This window comes from Anolis sagrei, chromosome 4 (genome assembly GCF_037176765.1).
Source record: "Anolis sagrei isolate rAnoSag1 chromosome 4, rAnoSag1.mat, whole genome shotgun sequence".
NCBI classification, from domain to species: Eukaryota; Metazoa; Chordata; class Lepidosauria; order Squamata; family Dactyloidae; genus Anolis; species Anolis sagrei.
The window spans coordinates 35635943-35654265 of record NC_090024.1 but is presented as its reverse complement, the minus strand read 5'-3'; the positions used below and the strand labels follow the sequence as shown (position 1 = coordinate 35654265).

Sequence of the window (18323 nt, the reverse complement as noted above, 5' to 3'; positions counted from 1 at the left end):
CATTGATGACAGATGTAGGCCTAACTGTGTCTCAAAAACAGTCTCAATTTAAAAGAGATATTTATTTAAAAAGACAGAATATCAAACTGCATACTTTCATTATCAGGTCTAAGGCTTTGTCAGCAAGTGCACAACTTAGAAAGGTTTACATTTTTCACATGCCTGTGTTTTTTGGTCATCGGTTACATTTTCCAGCTTTTACATTAATTGACACACTTTCGTTACCAGGTCTAAGGCTTTGTCAGCAAATGAACAACTTAGAATGGTTTACATTTTTCACATGTCTGTGTTTTTTGGTCTTTCATTACACTTCCCGGCTTTTACATTAATTGATTGCTTAATCAAAACATTATGTTCTATCCTTTCTCAGCTCCATCCTTCCTGGTTCTCCTCTCCTTATCTTGCCAGGCCCAAGGCAAACATTTCTTGGATGTTTTCTCACTCACTCTACCTCTCATCTATTAACAAGCCTGCCATGCAATTAATACGTTGCAGTAGGCTCACCTAACATTTGAGGGTCTGCCTCCAGGGACAAACCAAGAATGGGCCACTTGGAAGTTCCTGAACAGACTCAGACATGGTGTTGGGAGATCAAAAGATAAAATGGCAGTACCTAGAAGAATCTTCTGACTGTGGAGCAGAACAAACAAATCCTAATCTGTATGTTTGCCCACCATGCCCTGCCTCATGCACAGATGAAGAATTGTTTAAAGCTACAGAAAATGCTGTTGCTGTTGCCCATTTTTGGTCTAAATTTATTTAATCGCTTGTATTCCCTCTATTTTATCAGTTTTATACTTGTTTATTTATTCAACGCTTTTGACGCGAAATAAATAAATAATCTAATATTCTGATTACATCTTGATCAATCACATCTAACACAGACCAGGATACCATACATATCCCTTTTATGGCAGGACCTCCATGAGGACCTCCATGAGGACACTTACCATTGAGGTAGGAGCTGATTTACCATTTTTCTTTTTAGATTGGCTCCATGTTTCTACAGGACATTTTAAATGTCCTGAAATTTATTTATTTATTTATTTATTTACTTCGAGATTTTATATACCGACCCTCTCACCTTCAAAGAGGGATTCGGACCGGTTCATAACATGTGTTAACATACAAAAAATATACAATAACAACACAATGCCACTTCATTACACGATTAAAATATCAGCACCATACACATTAAAACATTATCATCACAGTTAAAAGAGCCAAATCGTCCAACACCATCACAAATGCAGACATAAGGCTTCAAATGGAATTGAGAAAAGTCAGGAGAGAATGTTGGCGAAACATCAGGAGAGAATGCTTCTCGAACATGGCCATAGAGCCCGGAAAACTCACAGCAACCCAGACATTGAGACAGTTTCTTACAGATGAAAAAGCAGAAACTTCCACATTTTTGACCACATACTAACTGCTGAAACCACTAGCTCTGCTGAGCAATCAGAATGAAATTAAATGTATTCTACTCACAGTTAATCCAACTCCAATGAAGACAAATATCATTCCAATAGTAATATATGCACAACACCGTCTTCGAGGGAGCGCACATCCGACAGAAGAACTACAACAGGAGGGCAGAATGAAAAACAGTGCTCAATGATTTTGAAGATTCATTAAGTGTCACATAATATATAGTAACAAATTCTATGATCAGCTTTTATTTCAAAGTTATATTGCTTTCTGTGAACACTAATGAATAGCCAGATTTTTAGTTCTTGATATTGCAATATAATTCACAGCAGCGTAAACAAACCAGTAGGCAGTCATGTGCTTGGCCAGAAACTTCAGAACTCAAAAATCAGCAAAAAGCACAGAAAAATCCCTCATGCCTAGCGTGTGATTAGATTTTTTTTAAAAAAGATTCTTGCTGGAAAGCTTTCAATTTGATTGGTTTAAGCAGCTTTACTACAAAAAAAGAATTTCCTGGTTTGTAAATCAAAAAATGACATTCTCTGGGTGCTGATTATTGAGACTTTCAGTTCAAAGCTTGCAACTTCCCACCAATCCAAACCTAACTCAAATAAATCAAACTTTTGTTCATAATGCTATGTGCACATTCTGAAATTATTTTGAGCACCACCTTTGTTTTGTTTTGTACATGAAGGCTACTTTTCTCTAGGGAAAAATGAATTTGATACTTTGAAGGAATTAATGCTGTGATTTTTGTTCCCAATTCCCATTTCAAAACACAATAACTTTGCCATGCTAAGGCTAAGTGAAATCTGGCAGAACTTAAAAGAATGAGATACAGTGGGCCCACTTTATCCACTGGGAATCCCCATGGATACTGAAAACCATGGATGCTCATGTCTCATTATATACGGTAGTATGGTAAATTGGCATCACTAATATAAAATGGCAAAGAACAAATACTAGAGAGATCCTGGGGATCTGATACCAACATACCATTCATAGCGAATTCAAGATTTGTTTTCATTTTTTTCCAAGTATTTTTGAATCATGGGCATCACATTAGGAAAGACTTCATTTCTGAGACTGTTTGAGGACGATTTCCAATTAGTCTGATCACATGACGTTTATCCTATCCCGTCAGTAATCCCTTGAAATCCGTCTGCAAAATGTTGCAGAAACAGAGTGTTTCTAATTGTAGTATTTGAAAAACTACACAGTTTTCCCTCATAGAAGCACTATTTTTGTGTGCGATTGAGAAGTATGCATTTTGTTAGTAGCAATATAACTTGTCACCAGGGGGCATGTCTGGTGGCCAGAGTATTTTGCTGCACCAGTTTGGGCACTCCGTCTCTAAAAAATTCACTATCACTGCCCTATAACAATGTCGAATCTTCCCAAGTATATATTCCTACAGTTTCCCCTGGATCTTTAGCTCAGAAGACTCCTTCTCCTAGTGAAAGACTGGATTTTTAGAGTTGAGTCTATCATAGTGTTATTATTCTCTAAGAAATACTTCACTGTGGAGTTATATCCAAAGAGTCAGTTAGGGGATACTCAAACTGTATTATTGTTTGAAATTCTTGACATAACAAAGATCATGCAACTCCTGGAACAATTCCATCAACGCTGCCTCTGGAAAATCCTGCAAATCTCTTGGGAAGACAAGTGGACAAATGTCAGCGTGCTGGAAGAAGCAAAGACCACCAAGCATTGAAGTGATGGTCCTCCGCCATCAACTCTGCTGGACTGGCCACGTTGTCCAGATGCTCGACCACCGTCTCCCAAAGCAGTTGCTCTACTCCAAACTCAAGAATGGAAAAGGGAATGTTGATGGGCAGGGAAAGAGATTTAAAGATGGGCTCAACGCCAACCTTAAAAACTCTAGCATAGACACTGAGAACTGGGAAGCCCTGGCCCTTGAGTGCTCCAGCTGGAGGTCAGCTGTGACCAGCAGTGCTGTAGAATTTGAAGAGGCACGAATGGAGGGTGAAAGAGAGAAACATGCCAAGAGGAAGGGACCGCCAACCGGGACCGCCTTCCACCTGGAAACAAATGCCCTCAGTGCGGAAGAAGATGTAGATCAAGAATAGGGCTCCACAGTCACCTATGGACTCACTGCCAGTACACTGATTTTGGAAGACTATCCTACTCGGACAACAAGGGATCACCTAAGTAAGTAAATAAGTAAGTAAGTAAAGTACATCATGAGATCTCTTGGAGATGTGACCTAAACCCAAACATGAAATTCATGTATGTTTCAACTATAGCATTTAACCTAATGTGAAGATAACTTTATGCACAATATGTTTAATAATTTTGTGCATGAAGCAAAGTTTGTGTACACTGAAGCACTGGAGAGCAAAAATGCCACTTTATCTGGACAATTCTAGGTTTTGGAATATTTTGGATTTCATAATTACAGATAAAATACTCAGCCTGGACGGTACGCCATGCAGTCATGCTGGCCACATTACCTAGGAGGTGTCTACAGACAACGCCGGCTCTTTGGCTTAGAAATGGAGATGTACACCACCCCCCAGAGTTGGACATGACTGGGCTTAATATCAGAGGAAACCTTTACCTTTATCAAAACGACCATCACAAAAGTATTAATTAAACAGGACAATGAGCATAGTATTAAATATTTCAGTTCATGGCACTGAAAAAGTCGTAATTTATATGTCAATCAGTGCACAGCTTGATCTTCCATATCCTTGTCAAAACCCTTCACTTCTAAGATAAATTTTCCTGTTCAGTATGCTGGAAATCAGCATCCATTAATGTTAACAACTGCATCTCCATGGAGAGCTTCATCCCTCAGATAATGACCATCCAAGCATTTATAATCAAGCAAGAATGTTCAATAGCTCTTAACTCAGAAAAAAATTATAAATGGCAAGAGAAGTGTCAGCTGACATTGATTATCAATACTCTGAGATTTTAAAAAATAGCCCCAAATGAAGGCTAATATTTAAAATAACATAAACATGTGATAAGTTGAACTTACATTTTTTTGCAATGTGGGCACTTTGCCAGAGTGTTGAACCTCAGTTCCATCCACTGCAATAAAAAATAAAGGGGTTAGGGGGAGAGCGTTGAAAATTGCCAAAGTTATTTTGCTTTATGATAAATGTCACAGAGGATCACGGGATATTTTATTTCTCACGTTTCTCTCAGATTTTGTCTCATGCTTTCTTCCGTCACTGGGATGCCCGAATGCCCTTTTACCAGGAAACGCCCTTGCACCCTTGGGATTTCAGCTCAAAACCATTTCCCATGACTTACTAGTTGCAAGGTTGTCTGACGCACTTCTGTTTACAAATATCAGCAATAGTTTCATTAATAAAGTAATTATACCTTATATGGTACTATGGACATTCAATAACTATGACTACAGTATCAGTATTTATGGGAAGTTCTCTATGGTCCAGTTAGCCTCTCCCTTGTCCTCTATTTTTTAAGTGAGGTTTACAAATATTTTCCCATTAAATAATGTCATCATTGCTTCTTTTTTTCTTGTCCTTTCGGTAGCAGGTTAAGATCTTTCTCAGTAAAACTTTGGAAACTGTATTGTCGAAGGCTTTCATAGCCAGAATGCAGGTGAAATGTCAGGAGAGAATGCTTCTGGAACATGGCCATACTGCCCGGAAAACACACAACAACCCACTTTGGAAACTGATTATGACATGAAATATGTTTTATTGTACAATTTTTAGTCCGATTAAAAGTGAGATTTTAATTGGTTTCATTCTGGAGTTATTTAAAACTTTTTTGATCTTAACTTCGTATGTTTTTAACAATACCTGCTTTATTGTATTCTCAGGCTTTTTGTGTGGGCCGTGGTGGTGCAGCGGGTTAAACCACTAAGCTGCAGAACTTGCTGATTGGAAGATCAATGGTTCGAATCCTCAGGGCATGGTGAGCTCCCATTGTTAGCCCCAGCTTCTGCCAACTTAGCAGTTCAAAAACATGCAAGTGTGAGTAGATCAATAGGTACTGCTTCGCAGGAAGATAATGGCGCTCCATGCAGTCATAGTGGCCACATGACCCTGGAGGTGTCTACAGACAATATCGGCTCTTGTCCTCTATTTTAGAAATGGAGATGAGCACCACCCCCCAGGATTGGACACGGCTAGACTTAAAGTCAAGGAGAAACCTTTACCTTTACTATCAGTAAAGTGATGATTGGATCATAATTTCTTAAAAAATGAGAAACACGGGGAAGAAAATGTAATGAGAAAAATCATTACTATCTAAAGGGAATGGGAACAGAATTCACAGTATTGTTATACACTTTCATTTTGAAGTTGACTTGAAGATTATTGGTTCATTGAGTTACAGTGGTACCTAGCAGAATAGTGGGGAATGTAATACACTCCCTGTCAGTGTTTCAATGTCAAGGGTCATGACAATCTTGACACCATTTCTGGCCTTTTTGAAAGCCCGGGCCAGAAAAAGGGTGACTCCTTGAGATAGTATTGACACTTTCCCATCTCTGGGGACTGACCCAACTTTCTACTTCATCACACTGGAGAATGAATCCACTTTAAATCCAGTTTCTGCCTCCTGCAGAATTCTGGTCTTTGTAGTTTAATGGGGCTGTTAAAGGTTCCTCCCTAAAGTACAAACCCCAGAATTCTGCAGGAGGCAGAAACCAGATTTTAAGTGGATTCATTCTCTAGTATGATGAGGTCTTTATCCATGGATTGCATCAAAATCCATAACTTTGGCCCTAATACCTGCCCACAGCTTATACATGAGGTTGACTTATACACGAGTATATACAGTACTTATTAAACTTTGGGATTTTCTCAAATCTACTAATGTGTCCCTTTAATGCAGTGGTTCTCAGCATGTGGGTCCCCAGCTATTTTGGCCTACAACTCTCAGAAATCCCAGCCAGTTTGCCAGCTGTTAGGATTTCTGGGAGTTGAATGCCAAAACATCTGGGGACTCACAGGTTGAGAACCACTGCTTTAATGCATGAATGGTGCAATGCTCAGGCTACACAGGAACATTGAGAATTAGTTTACTATCAAATATAAACAACACTGCAAAATAAATGTCAAAGGTAGATTGAGTGACAAACGAACACTCCTCATGCAAGTAACACCTTGGGAAAGGCTGTTTTTGTTAGGAATTAATATGGGGAGAAAAGGCATTGGGTTCTTCCTATAATGCAGTCCAGACCTCTGCCTCATGCACACATATTCAGACTAACACAATGCAAGCCACATATTTAACATGACATGTACTTTGGGATTGAGGAGAGTTATTGTGATAGGAAGGACGACAAAGGATCAAAGCAAAGGGATTGACAGGGTAGCATGTCTGGACAGCATGTGAGCAACATGTTGAGCATTAGGGTGCATTCTCCAAAGCTCTTCTCCAAAACCCTATTGATTCAAAGCAAACACTGAAGGAATGTGCACAGTGCGATTAATACAGAACACTAGCATACCCAGGCAGCCATGTTGTTGTAAAACAAAAGCCTTCCTTCAAGAATGGAGAGTTACCACAAGAAAAGCCTGAATATCAAAAGATCCACAACAACAAATTTCAGCAAAGCTGGAGTTCAATTTATCAATCTTGCAATTTACAATAAATCAAAAACATTACTGGTTGCTTTTGATGCAAGAAATGAATTTTATTTCAAACTTTTTCTTCAGGATTTAGAGACTCACAGAGACAAGGAGACCTACACTATATCTAAGAGTTTCTTGTTTTGTACTGGTATATGAATAAAGTAAATAAATCTTTTATTTACTTTATTCTTATACCAGTGCCGGTCTTCCTTCTTTAGTTTTTTCATTGATAACTCTACAAGGATCTCTTTTAATTACTTTTCCCTTTAAAACAGTTCTTAAATAATGTAACACAGTAATAAAATAAACAAACGATGTCTGGACTTTGAAGATGCAATAAAGAAATAAGAAAAAGGCCGTCAATGCCTAATATCAGCTTTCTATGTCTCTGTTCTCAAACTGAAAAAGTTTATTTTCTGTGGTGCTTTAAATAGGATAGAATGCCATTCTGCATCTTTTCAGCTGACCAAAAACTCCTGTAATAAAACTATTCCCTGGAGCAAAGAGCATCAGCATTGTGAAAAGCAGATCTGTTTCTGGAACTCTGAGAGCAGGAGCTTGTAAAGGCAGCTCTTACATCCCTCATCTGTAAACGATGCTGTACTAAAGTTTCAGAGGAGACAGACTGAAGAATTAATGGATTTTGACACCACTTTAACAACCATGACTCAATTCTATGGAATAATGGGAGTTGTAATAGAGTCTCTTGTACGAGCTATACCCTCTTCTCATTACCTCTGTCATTCATCCCGCTGAAAATAATAGGTTCCACTATTATTCACGGTTTCATGTATCCATGTGAAAATCTGTGCATATCCCCTGTGCATACCGATGTGGCACTGTTTTAATAGGAGCCCCCGGTGGTGCAGTGGGTTAAACCACTAAGCTACTGAACTTGCTGACCAAAAGGTCAGCAGTTCAAATTCAGGGAACAGGCTGAGCTCCCGCTGTTAGCCCCAGCTTCCACCAACCTAGCAGTTGGAAAACATGCAAAAGTGAGTAGTTCAATAGGTACCACTTTGGTGGGAAGGTAACGGCGCTCCATGCAGTCATGCCGGCCACATGACCTTGGAGGCGTCTATGAACAATGCCGGCTCTTTGGCTTAGAAATTGAGATGAGCACCACCTCTCCAGAGTTAGACACCACTAGACTTAATGTCAGGGGAAAGCTGTACCTTTTTACTGTATTAATGATTTGATCGAACTATTGAAATAATCGAAGTGGGCACTCAGAGCTATGAATATCACCTCTACATTACTAAAAATCTGTTTGTCTGAATATGTGGTACAAGCTGTAAAGCCAGAATATTGTACAAAAGAAGATTTGGTCTCCAAACCCACTCTCAAATTATACACGAGAACCATTTATACACAAGCATATACAATCATTGGAAATGATGCGTCTCACTTCCTATCGCTCAGACTTTTCATTCCCCTGAAATTCCTCTCTGAATTATATCCCACAAATATCGGCATAAACCTAACTGATGTTATCAGAGACCAGAGATGTGGTGTGATTAGGGCCCCTTCCACACAACTGTATAAAATCCACATTGAACTGTTTTATATGGCAGTGTGGACTCAGATAATCCAGTCCAAAGCAGATATTGTGGATTATCTGCCTTGATATTCTGGCTGATGCCTCTCACTTCCTATTGATATTATATGGCTGCGTAGAAGGGTCCTAAGACATGTTTTCCTTATTTATCATAGAAATCTGGGAAGCTGGTTCTCAGTTGATCCTGACACTGTCTCTTCTGACTGGAAGCAGATGGGACAGAGGTCTTTTACACCATCTGCTGCATCATCCTTTTAACAGAAGAAGTCATAGACTGAACTTGGAGACCTTTTACGGGTGAAGTGCATAGCCTGCCAGCAAGAAATTCCCCTCGTCCTCTCAATCACAGAATAACTTATACCAAAAACCATATTCTTAGAGAAAAAGTTTATATTTTATTAAAGATCCAAATCTATGTAAAAAAAATGAATCTGACAATAAATCTGGACAATGAAAGAAAAGACAGTCAAATATGTCATTTTAAGGGTGTTTTAAGCTGATGTTTCGTTTATTTTGAATAAGGTATCAATCAGGGGGGAAGTGTGGTCCGTTGTGTAGAGTGTAATGAATGCACTTACTAGGAATGTGTTTCCACAATGTCCGCACACCACTCTAGTGCCTTCTGGCTGGACGGGTATCGCAGGCTGTGCTGGCTGCTCCTCTGGGATCAGCATAACAGGACCAAGATTAATGATGCGTCTACTGTAGGTAGAGAAGTGAACACATACTATTCAATACAGCATAGGAAAGTTTGTTTCATAGCCAATAGCTTGTTCCAATTTCCTCTAGCTAAACTGAGATGACTCCAACATCAAATCCCAAAGCAAGACTATAAAATACAGAAGAGAGAATTCTGTGTATTTCAAACATTTGCATGAACAAAACAAATGCAGGCTGTTTCTAGAACAACGTGCCTCCTAGAACACTAGGAGTAGTTAGTAAGACAGAAGTAAATGTAAATCATTGGTTCCCAACCTGTGGTCTGTGGCCAACGCTTATTAAATATTGTTTTCTGTGGGTGAGCAGATGTCAACTACTGTATGACATATGTTCTGTATCAGAAACTAGAGCTGATGTGGTCTATCCAGTGAAATTTTCTGAATCAGCACCCCAAATAACCAAACCAAATCTAAAGTTGACCAAAAACTGATTTGTAATCCTTTTTGGTACTAATGTTGGGAAGTGGTCCCTCGTCAAAAAAGGCTGGGAACTACTGATGTAAATGGACTAATTTTGTCTCTCCTGGGCACATCCTATTACAATATTTTTTTCTCTCCTTTTTTATGTACTGCATCAAGTATATAAAAGGGTGAACAGATCTACAGCTTTGAACACATCAAGAAATAATCCCCATTTGTACAATGGGCATTATTTTCTATTAAACATGCAATACCAATGACTTTCTCTGGGGCTGAGAGAGTGTGACTTGCCCAAGGTCACCCAGTGGGTTCATGGCCAATAGGAGATTTGTACTTTGGTCCAATAAGAATTACAGTCCAACACTCAACCATTATACCGCACTGGTTCTCATAATTATCAAACCTTATAATTAATTCAGTCATGGAAAAGGTGAGTAAATGTTTTCATTATTCAAGACTGTTAATTGTGTTTTGCTTCAACAGGCTAACACTATTTGAAACATTAAAGAGATAAATGGACAAACAAGCATTCTTCAATTATTTAGTTATGCCATTCTTATCACCATAGCCGGACAAATGTTTGTCAGAAAACAATGACAAAAAGCCACACAAACGGTAACTTTTCTTACCAATTAGGCCTTGGACATCCTATTCTCCGTGATGTATCCTTACAGATAAGCAGACAGTTACACGGACATCTAACATACTTTTTCCCTGAAGGAGGGTTTTTGATTGGCTACATAAAACAAGAAAAAAGAAATGACATGTAGTGAACTGACTGTCAAAAGAAGCAGGTGGAAATAAATACAGTGATTCAAATACGGCAACAGAAATAATACAAATCTTTGTAGAAGACCACATAGTTTTTACCGGCAGTTACTACTCCTGACATGTTAACATTGTAAGTAATTTAATTTGCATCAGTGCTTTGTTTCAGTGCTTCATTGTTTTCCCCTTCTCCATTGGTTTTCATATGTTTTTATATGGTGACTTAATACTGTCAGAGTGAAAAACAGAGAGGGCTTATCTCCCTTTAATGTTTGCATTGAAGAACAGATTTTGGAAGGTGTTATTTGTCATGGAGCCAGATAATAAGCAACACTTGCTGAAATTTCCTCTTTTAAGCAAGTGTTAAAGTTATCTCCAGTTTTAATTCTCACTACTCTGGCTAGTGCCTCTATAGAAGATTGTCAATAAATATCTGGTGCTGTAAGCTATATTTCAAAGGAAGGAACTTGCAAAATCATCTGTGACTATTCCTTGTTTTAACACCCCCCCCCCCCCTGAAATTTATGGAGTCATGATAAGTTGACAGCTGACATGAAGGCACATGCATATTGACATACATACTAAAGTGCAAAGGATGGGAGGTCTATATCCCTTGGTTTTCAGACTTTGGGTCTCTAGATGTTTTGGCCTTCAACTCCAGAAATTCTAGAAGCTGGTAAACTGGCTGAGATTTCGGGGAGTTGTAGGCAAAAGGTTGAGAACTACTACCTTAAACTCTGTAAATAGCCAGGTTATTTGAGGGGTATTAAGGATGACACCACATAGAATGGAATAATCTATCTATCTATCTATCTATCTATCTATCTATCTATCTAAACAGCTTGTTCACAAAAGAGAGATCTTTCTTATAGAATCGAAAGTAGGGATGGAGAACACAGCTCCCAATTTCAGATAAAACAAATGAAGTTAAAACAACGGAAATACAACTGGAAATAAAAACAACAATTAAACAAATGAATTAAGCATTAATTTAAAACAGTTTATTCCAAACTATGAGATGGGGCTCAAGCACAGCACCCTGCCTGATAGAATAAAGGCTAGGAGAGATCATATCATAATGCTTCTGAAAGAACTGCATTTTTTTATCATGTCAGAAACTGCAAGTTGATTCTGGTGTGAGAGAATTGGCCATCTGCAGTGTGTTGCCCTGGGGATGCCTGGATGTGTTACCATCCTGAGGGAGGCTTTTCTCATGTCCCTGCATGAGAATCTGAAGCTGACAGACAGGAGCTCACTCCATCTCACGGATTCGAAACACCGACTTTCAGGTCAACAATTCAGCTGGCACAAGGGTTTAACCCATTGTGCCATCACATTAGAGAACTGCATTAACAACCAGTTAATCTGCCCTTTGAAGTCTTTCAACCCAAGTAGTCGAGAAAGTACTTTTCCTGCTATCAACAAGGCATCCGTTGGAGATGCCTTGCTCATTATCAATTGCAGAAGACAGAAATGTGAGATAAGACACATACAGGTAGAATTAATTACTCCAGCCCACACCTTTTGACACATGACACTTTTGTTGAATTAGGCTTGTGCACCTGGGAAACACTCCTGCAAGTCATAAGTCCTTATTATTACAAGTAAGTGACATGTACATTTTTAAATAATTTGTGTTTGATTAATATCCCAAGTAAAAGTATGATAGCTGGGACCCAGTGCTGGTAGCACTATGCTGGTTGCACAATACGGCTCTCATGAGGCAGTGCACCGAGTAAGAGACGTAGCTGCAGCAGGACATCAGTGAAGTAATGTAACGCAGGTGGGACAGAACAACAGTGAAGTAATGTAACAGTTATTGGATTTCATTCATTTTTTACCCCTGCTGGTATTTCTCCCCCCCCCCCCTTTTTTTATCCTTCATTCCAATGCAACTACATTTTTGAACGTGTTTGCCTAGGATCTCCAGATAGCCTACATCACTATGCTTCCCTGTTTCCCCTCCCCGTTTCTACCAAACTACCTTGTCAACTCTGTCGCAGGTGTGTCTCTCACTGCGTCTGGTCACTCGTGCACGTGTTCCCTTCTCTAATTCAGAGCCACATTACGCAACCAACATAGCGCTTCCAGTACTGGGTCCCAGCTATCATACTTTCACCATATCCTGCCGTTTTCTTAATATGGGACTCAAAGAATCTCCAGCATTTTATTAATTTGTTGAAAAAGTTAGTATCAAAAAGTGTTAAATGAAAATAGCATTAATATCTAAGGGCAGCAGCTATTTCTGTGTGATTGCCTTGTGATGTAGTGGTTTGAGTGCTGTATGGTACTATGTATCTTCTACCAAGCTGTGAAGCCCACTGAGGGCAATCATTCTCTTCCATCCTGATCTTTATCACAGGGTTGCTCTGAAGCTAATACAGAGAGGAAGAGATGATTGCTTATTAGTTATTAAGGGAAATTGTATTGATGATTGCTTATTAGTTATTGTGTATTGATGATTGCTTATTAGTTATTAAGGGAAATGTGTAATTTAACTGTTATTGTATATTAATTATTGCTGTTTTTACTGTCTTTGCTGTTTGGAAACCGCTGTGAGTCGCCCTCGGGCTTGAGATACAGCGGTATACAAGAATAGTAAATAAATAAATAAATAAATAAATAAATAAATAAATAAGAGAGCATTTCATACCACCTTGGGCTCACCAGAGAAATGGAGGAATAAAAACACAACTAAGAAATTAAATAAGAGCTTGTAGGATTGCCATATTATCAAGTGACCTATTGGTCCCAATTACCATTCAACCACTTAAAAATACAAACATTTGCCAAACTTTGTATAATAGTCCCATTCTTTATCTCATCAGAATACTGAATCCATCATATGTGTTAGCAACTGCTCAAAGGCTTCTTCTCCACTGTTAAGATATTTTTCTCTTTGACTTTCTATTTAAAAATCTTTATATTACCATAAATATTTATATCTGTGAACACGCTTAAGATGACATATAAGCATGACAGACATTAGAAACTAATTAAGAACATAAGAAAGACAGAGATGAAGAAAAGCTTTTGGGCTTTTTAAAGTATTTTTAATCTTCCTAAGGAGAATAGTGGGATATTATACTAAATACATAATGAATATTAATGAAATAGATATGGTTCACAAATCTATGCATTTATTTAATATTTTTATGTCTCATTCTTCTTGTACCTAACAGGACAGCTAATAATAAAAATGAGCAACTTTAAAAGTAAAGTGTATATAAAATTTGAATTCAATAGAAGAACAATAATGAGATCCTCTGGGATGACAACACACTTAAATCCAAAAGTTAACAAAAAAAATCCCTTGAGTCTGGAGTTTTAATGAGGCCCTTCTACATTGTCATATAAAATCCAGATTGTCTGCTTTGAACTTGATTATACGGCAATATAGACTCATATAATCCAGTTCAAAGCAAATAATCTGGATTGTCTGATTTGATAATCTGGATTATATGGCAGTGTAGAAGGGGCCTGACTGAACTGTGAGAACAGATCTGAGAACAATTTTCAAAAATGGGGACATGGAAAGAGCCTTCTCAAAGACAGAGTAAATAGTCGGGCGTCCCCTGGGCAACATTTCTTGTAAACAGCTAATCTTTCCAACCCAAAAGCATTGCTTTACAACATCTTAACCTGGAAGTGTGTTTCTTCCCTCCACAAATAGACGAATTTATGAAATGCTTTTGACACAAAATAAAGTTTCCAAAAATGGGGGACCATGACAGAGAACAGAACATTTTTGGATTGGGTTGGTTAGTAAAAGCATGCATGTATTTCTTTTATAATACATTTTAACGAACTGAGCAAAATAATATTGGATGCTCTGCAGTTTATAGTGGTGAGCGGAGAAGAGAGCTACCTACTTATTTAATTGTCAGCTGACATTTTTGTATAAATAATTATATTCCACTGCTTGGCTGAAATAACTGAAATCTACCTAGTGAAATCATTAATCCTGTTTCGTGATTAGGAATTCCTACATTTATAAGAGCCTGCAAGAACTGATTGGTTACAACACTGTTGAAAACAAAATATTTACATGAACAATTAGAAGTTTGGACAAGCTTGTGTATTATGTAACAAATAGCACTCTTTTATTCTCTTTATACATAAATGCATCAAATATTCCCTCTGATTCTGTCTGCTACTGTATTCCTTTAGAAAACTTTCCACTCTGGAAAAAAAGGAGGCAAGAGGAAAAAACTTTTAAGATGCAGGCAGTTCTATCTATTATTTCATCCAGGAGTAAGGAATCTGACTCTGCCTCCAGATACTGTAACTCTACAATCTCGTAACACTGACTGTATTGGCGAGGGCTTTAAGGAACAGAAGAAGTCTGAAGTATCTGAAGGGCCAAAACTTTTCAAACCCTGGATGATAACTCCTAGACCTGGCCACGTTGATTTGAGAGTTCTGGAAACTATAATCCAAGATAGTATCTTTTCCAAACTTTGAAATGGAGCAGCATTCAGAAGCTGGCCACTCCTGGACAGCACCATGGGCAGAAGATCTGCTCATTCCAGTTCTGCTCAATCTTCATTAATTTCATGTTTTATAGAGTCATCTGGGACATGAATCTTTTGACTTGCAGGTTTTTAGCTGAACCAGCAGACAGCAAACTCAAGCTTCCCAACTTTCTTTGACAGGGGCAGGTGGTTTCTCAAAGAAGAATGGCATAATCAAAATGTTGACGTCTGAAAACCGAAACAGTCCTGACATTATCTGGATATTGTGTTTGCCAACAAGCTAACTGACTCACTGTGTTCTTTCTCACACACCAGTGATCTCTAAAACCACATGCATGTTCTTGGCTGCTGAACAGCAATGCCGACACACCTTGTTTCAAACCTGAAAGGACTCATTAAAGTATGCCATACAGGCTGGGAGCCTGCAAAGCCATTTACCGTTGCTTCATTGCAGTCTGTGCATTTGACAACATGCTGGTGAAGCTTCCCTTCCAAATTGATTAGTGATTGGCACACGCGGCAATTTATTACAGGAACCCCACTGGCATCTGGGCTGGCAATGGCGGTGTAAGGTGGCGGGAGTTCAGCTGCAAAAAAGGATGAAAAGCAATCAGAATAAGCAAGCATACATATGAACTGAAAATATCTTGATAATACATAATTTCTATTGGTGGGCAATGTGGTATAGTTAGTTGCATGTTCAAGTAGGACTCTAGGGCCCCTTCCACACAGCTGAGTAAAATCCTACATTACCTGCTTTAAACTGGAATATATGGCAGTGTGGATTCAGATAATCCAGTTTAAAGCAGATATTGTGGGATTTTTCTGCCTTAATATTCTGGGTTATATGGCTGTGGAATCATAGAATCATACAGTTGGAAGAGACCTCATGGGCCATCCAGTCCAACCCCCTGCCAAGAAGCAGGACAATCGTGTTCAAAGCACCCCCAACAGATGGCCATCCAGCCACTATTTAAAAGCCTCCATAGAAGGAGTCTCCACCACACTGAACAGCTCAGTCAGAAATGGGCCCTAAGGGTATGAAGCCCACATTGGCTTTGGAAACCTTCTGGGTGCTCTTCGGCCAACCACATTCTTTCAACTTCATAGGAAAGCAACCACCCTCTGAATAAGTCTTGCCAAGAAAACCTCATGACAGATCTGTCTTATGGTCACTATAACTCAGAAACAACCATCATTAGAAAGAGTGAGACAGCTGCTATACACAGGAGAATTTGCATGTCATGGAAGAGCTATCTGTTAGTTATAACTTACTGCATTTTTAATGCCAGGAAGGAGATGAGATGATGAGATTTTCAGGCTCAGGGGGTGGGGGAAAAACTCCACAATTAATTTAGGGTACTACATGTGTCAACTGGGCTGGGGAACCGTATAATGTGTCACTCAGTCTTGGGTTTGCCCCATCAATAAAAATAATTAAAGGTAGTTATTTGAGCATTGTACTATGACTCTGAGGACCAGATTCAAACCAATATGGAGATCCATGGAGTCACCTTTGGCAAGTCTCTCAGGCTCAGAGAAAGGCAAAAGGAACCCCTCTGAACAAATCTTGCCAAGAAAGCTCCACAATAGGATCGCTATACGTTGTAAGTAACTTAAAGGCACACTACAACACAGTCACAACATGTCGTTAATACAGAGAACATCAGACTAATCAGCTCACATGACATTGTAGTTTCATCAACTTGTTCATGGTAGAAAACAGACCACCTTAAATTAAAATGGCACTGTTTCAGGATTCATTTCTCAATCTGCTTTACTTGAAATCAAATACAACCGGGACTAATGACATTCTGGCCTCAGCTTCCCATCAACCTCTGCAAAAGGAAATGTGAAGGGAAACCTACAAGCTTCGACAAATTGCCCTAAAAGAGAACTAGTGACATCTCACAGCAGGGTTACAGCCATTAATGCAGTTCATGAATTCATCCATGAACTAAATGCCATGCTGTCCATTTAAAGCAAATATTCGTAAAAGTGTTGAAGGCATGCAATCATACAAATTGCACAGCTGTATCATATCTGTAATACAGGGAACTATCATACATTCTTTCTGAAAAGCAATATTCTACCATTTAAAAAATCTGGCTTTTCTATTACAAAAAGAATGATAAGACAATAGAAAGCACTTGTGTTTTGTTTAAATCAGGGGTTAGAAATCTGCAGACTTTGGGCTGCATGTGATTTGCAGCATTCCTCAAACATGACAAAAGAGATGAATCACATCCCCAGAGGTCTCCAAGAAGTGTGATTCACAGGTACATTGCTGTTTTCTGGAAAACCAAACCAGAAAAGGGACTTAAAACTTAAACTGCATCCAGAAGTGACCAGAATGTCACATCCGATTTTGCACAAAGGAGTGCATCATGTGATGATAACAGAAGACCTAAAACGTGGTAGTGGTGGGCAACCCACTAACCACTCCTGATTTAAATCAATAAAGCTCCCTACATTTGAGTTTTTCACATTATTGATGGTGGTTGGATTCATTCGTTTTTTAAACTATTTTCTTTGACACGGTTGGCTTCTATTTGGCAAGGAGCTGAGGTTACGGTAATTTTCAGCCATATGGTGTGCTCTCTGCATTCCCACGTGGACGTGTCCTGGGAGAACTGAACAATGTACGTTTTGTGAAAATCTGAATGAGTTTTCAGGTGTAAATACCTGAGCTTCTCAACAAAACCCATGCTTTCTGGCTGTTTCCAATACCTTGAAACATAATTGTACAGTATTACTTTTTGTCTGCAGACTTGTAACTTTCTTTCTTTGTGTAAATGCATTTATATACAGAGCTGGAATAACTTCTTTTTTCTCCAGGACGGTGCATAACCTGTGCAATTATAGAACTGGGGCATGAGAATGGAGGAACTACAAGGATATCCCATCACTAAGGAGAAGAGCAATAGGATGTGACAGGACAGCTTCAGCAATACTGCAAGCATTTCTGCAATACTGTAAACAAACAAGCACCAGGGTAAGTGGGGCATTAAGAAAAAGCGAGGTGAAGGAGACAATCGCGTTTTATCACCAAATATGAAAGAAACAGAAAGACAAAAGCACTATAGGATGACTAATAGGATCTGACAGGGAATTGAAAATTGAGAGCAAGACAACCCATCCCCACCTCACAAAAAGGCTAAAATATACCCAGAAGGACAACTGTTAGTAAACCACATTAAATATTACCTTCAATTGAAGATGAGGAAAGTAAAAACACATGCAAGGCTTTTGCATACTAAAGCGCTTTCTGTTAGCACACAATCTACATAATGCTGAACTTGGGCTGTGTGTGCACAGAATGACAAGACAGGATTCTTCCTGGTAGCATAAGTGTTGGTGTCATTGT

General features: G+C 38.8%; 1 protein-coding gene across 1 annotated transcript in view; it reads right to left on the bottom strand.

Annotated features, from left to right (window-relative positions):
* PIP4P2 (phosphatidylinositol-4,5-bisphosphate 4-phosphatase 2) overlaps positions 1–18323 on the bottom strand; it is a 42181-nt gene that overhangs the window by 3099 nt on the left and 20759 nt on the right. Inside the window, exons 2-6 of the mRNA XM_060775584.2 lie at positions 15395–15543; positions 10343–10449; positions 9153–9276; positions 4439–4491; positions 1489–1579 (exon numbers count right to left, since the gene is read on the bottom strand). Coding sequence (XP_060631567.1) covers positions 1489–1579; positions 4439–4491; positions 9153–9276; positions 10343–10449; positions 15395–15543 — 524 coding nt within the window. The remainder of the gene's footprint in view (positions 1–1488; positions 1580–4438; positions 4492–9152; positions 9277–10342; positions 10450–15394; positions 15544–18323) is intronic.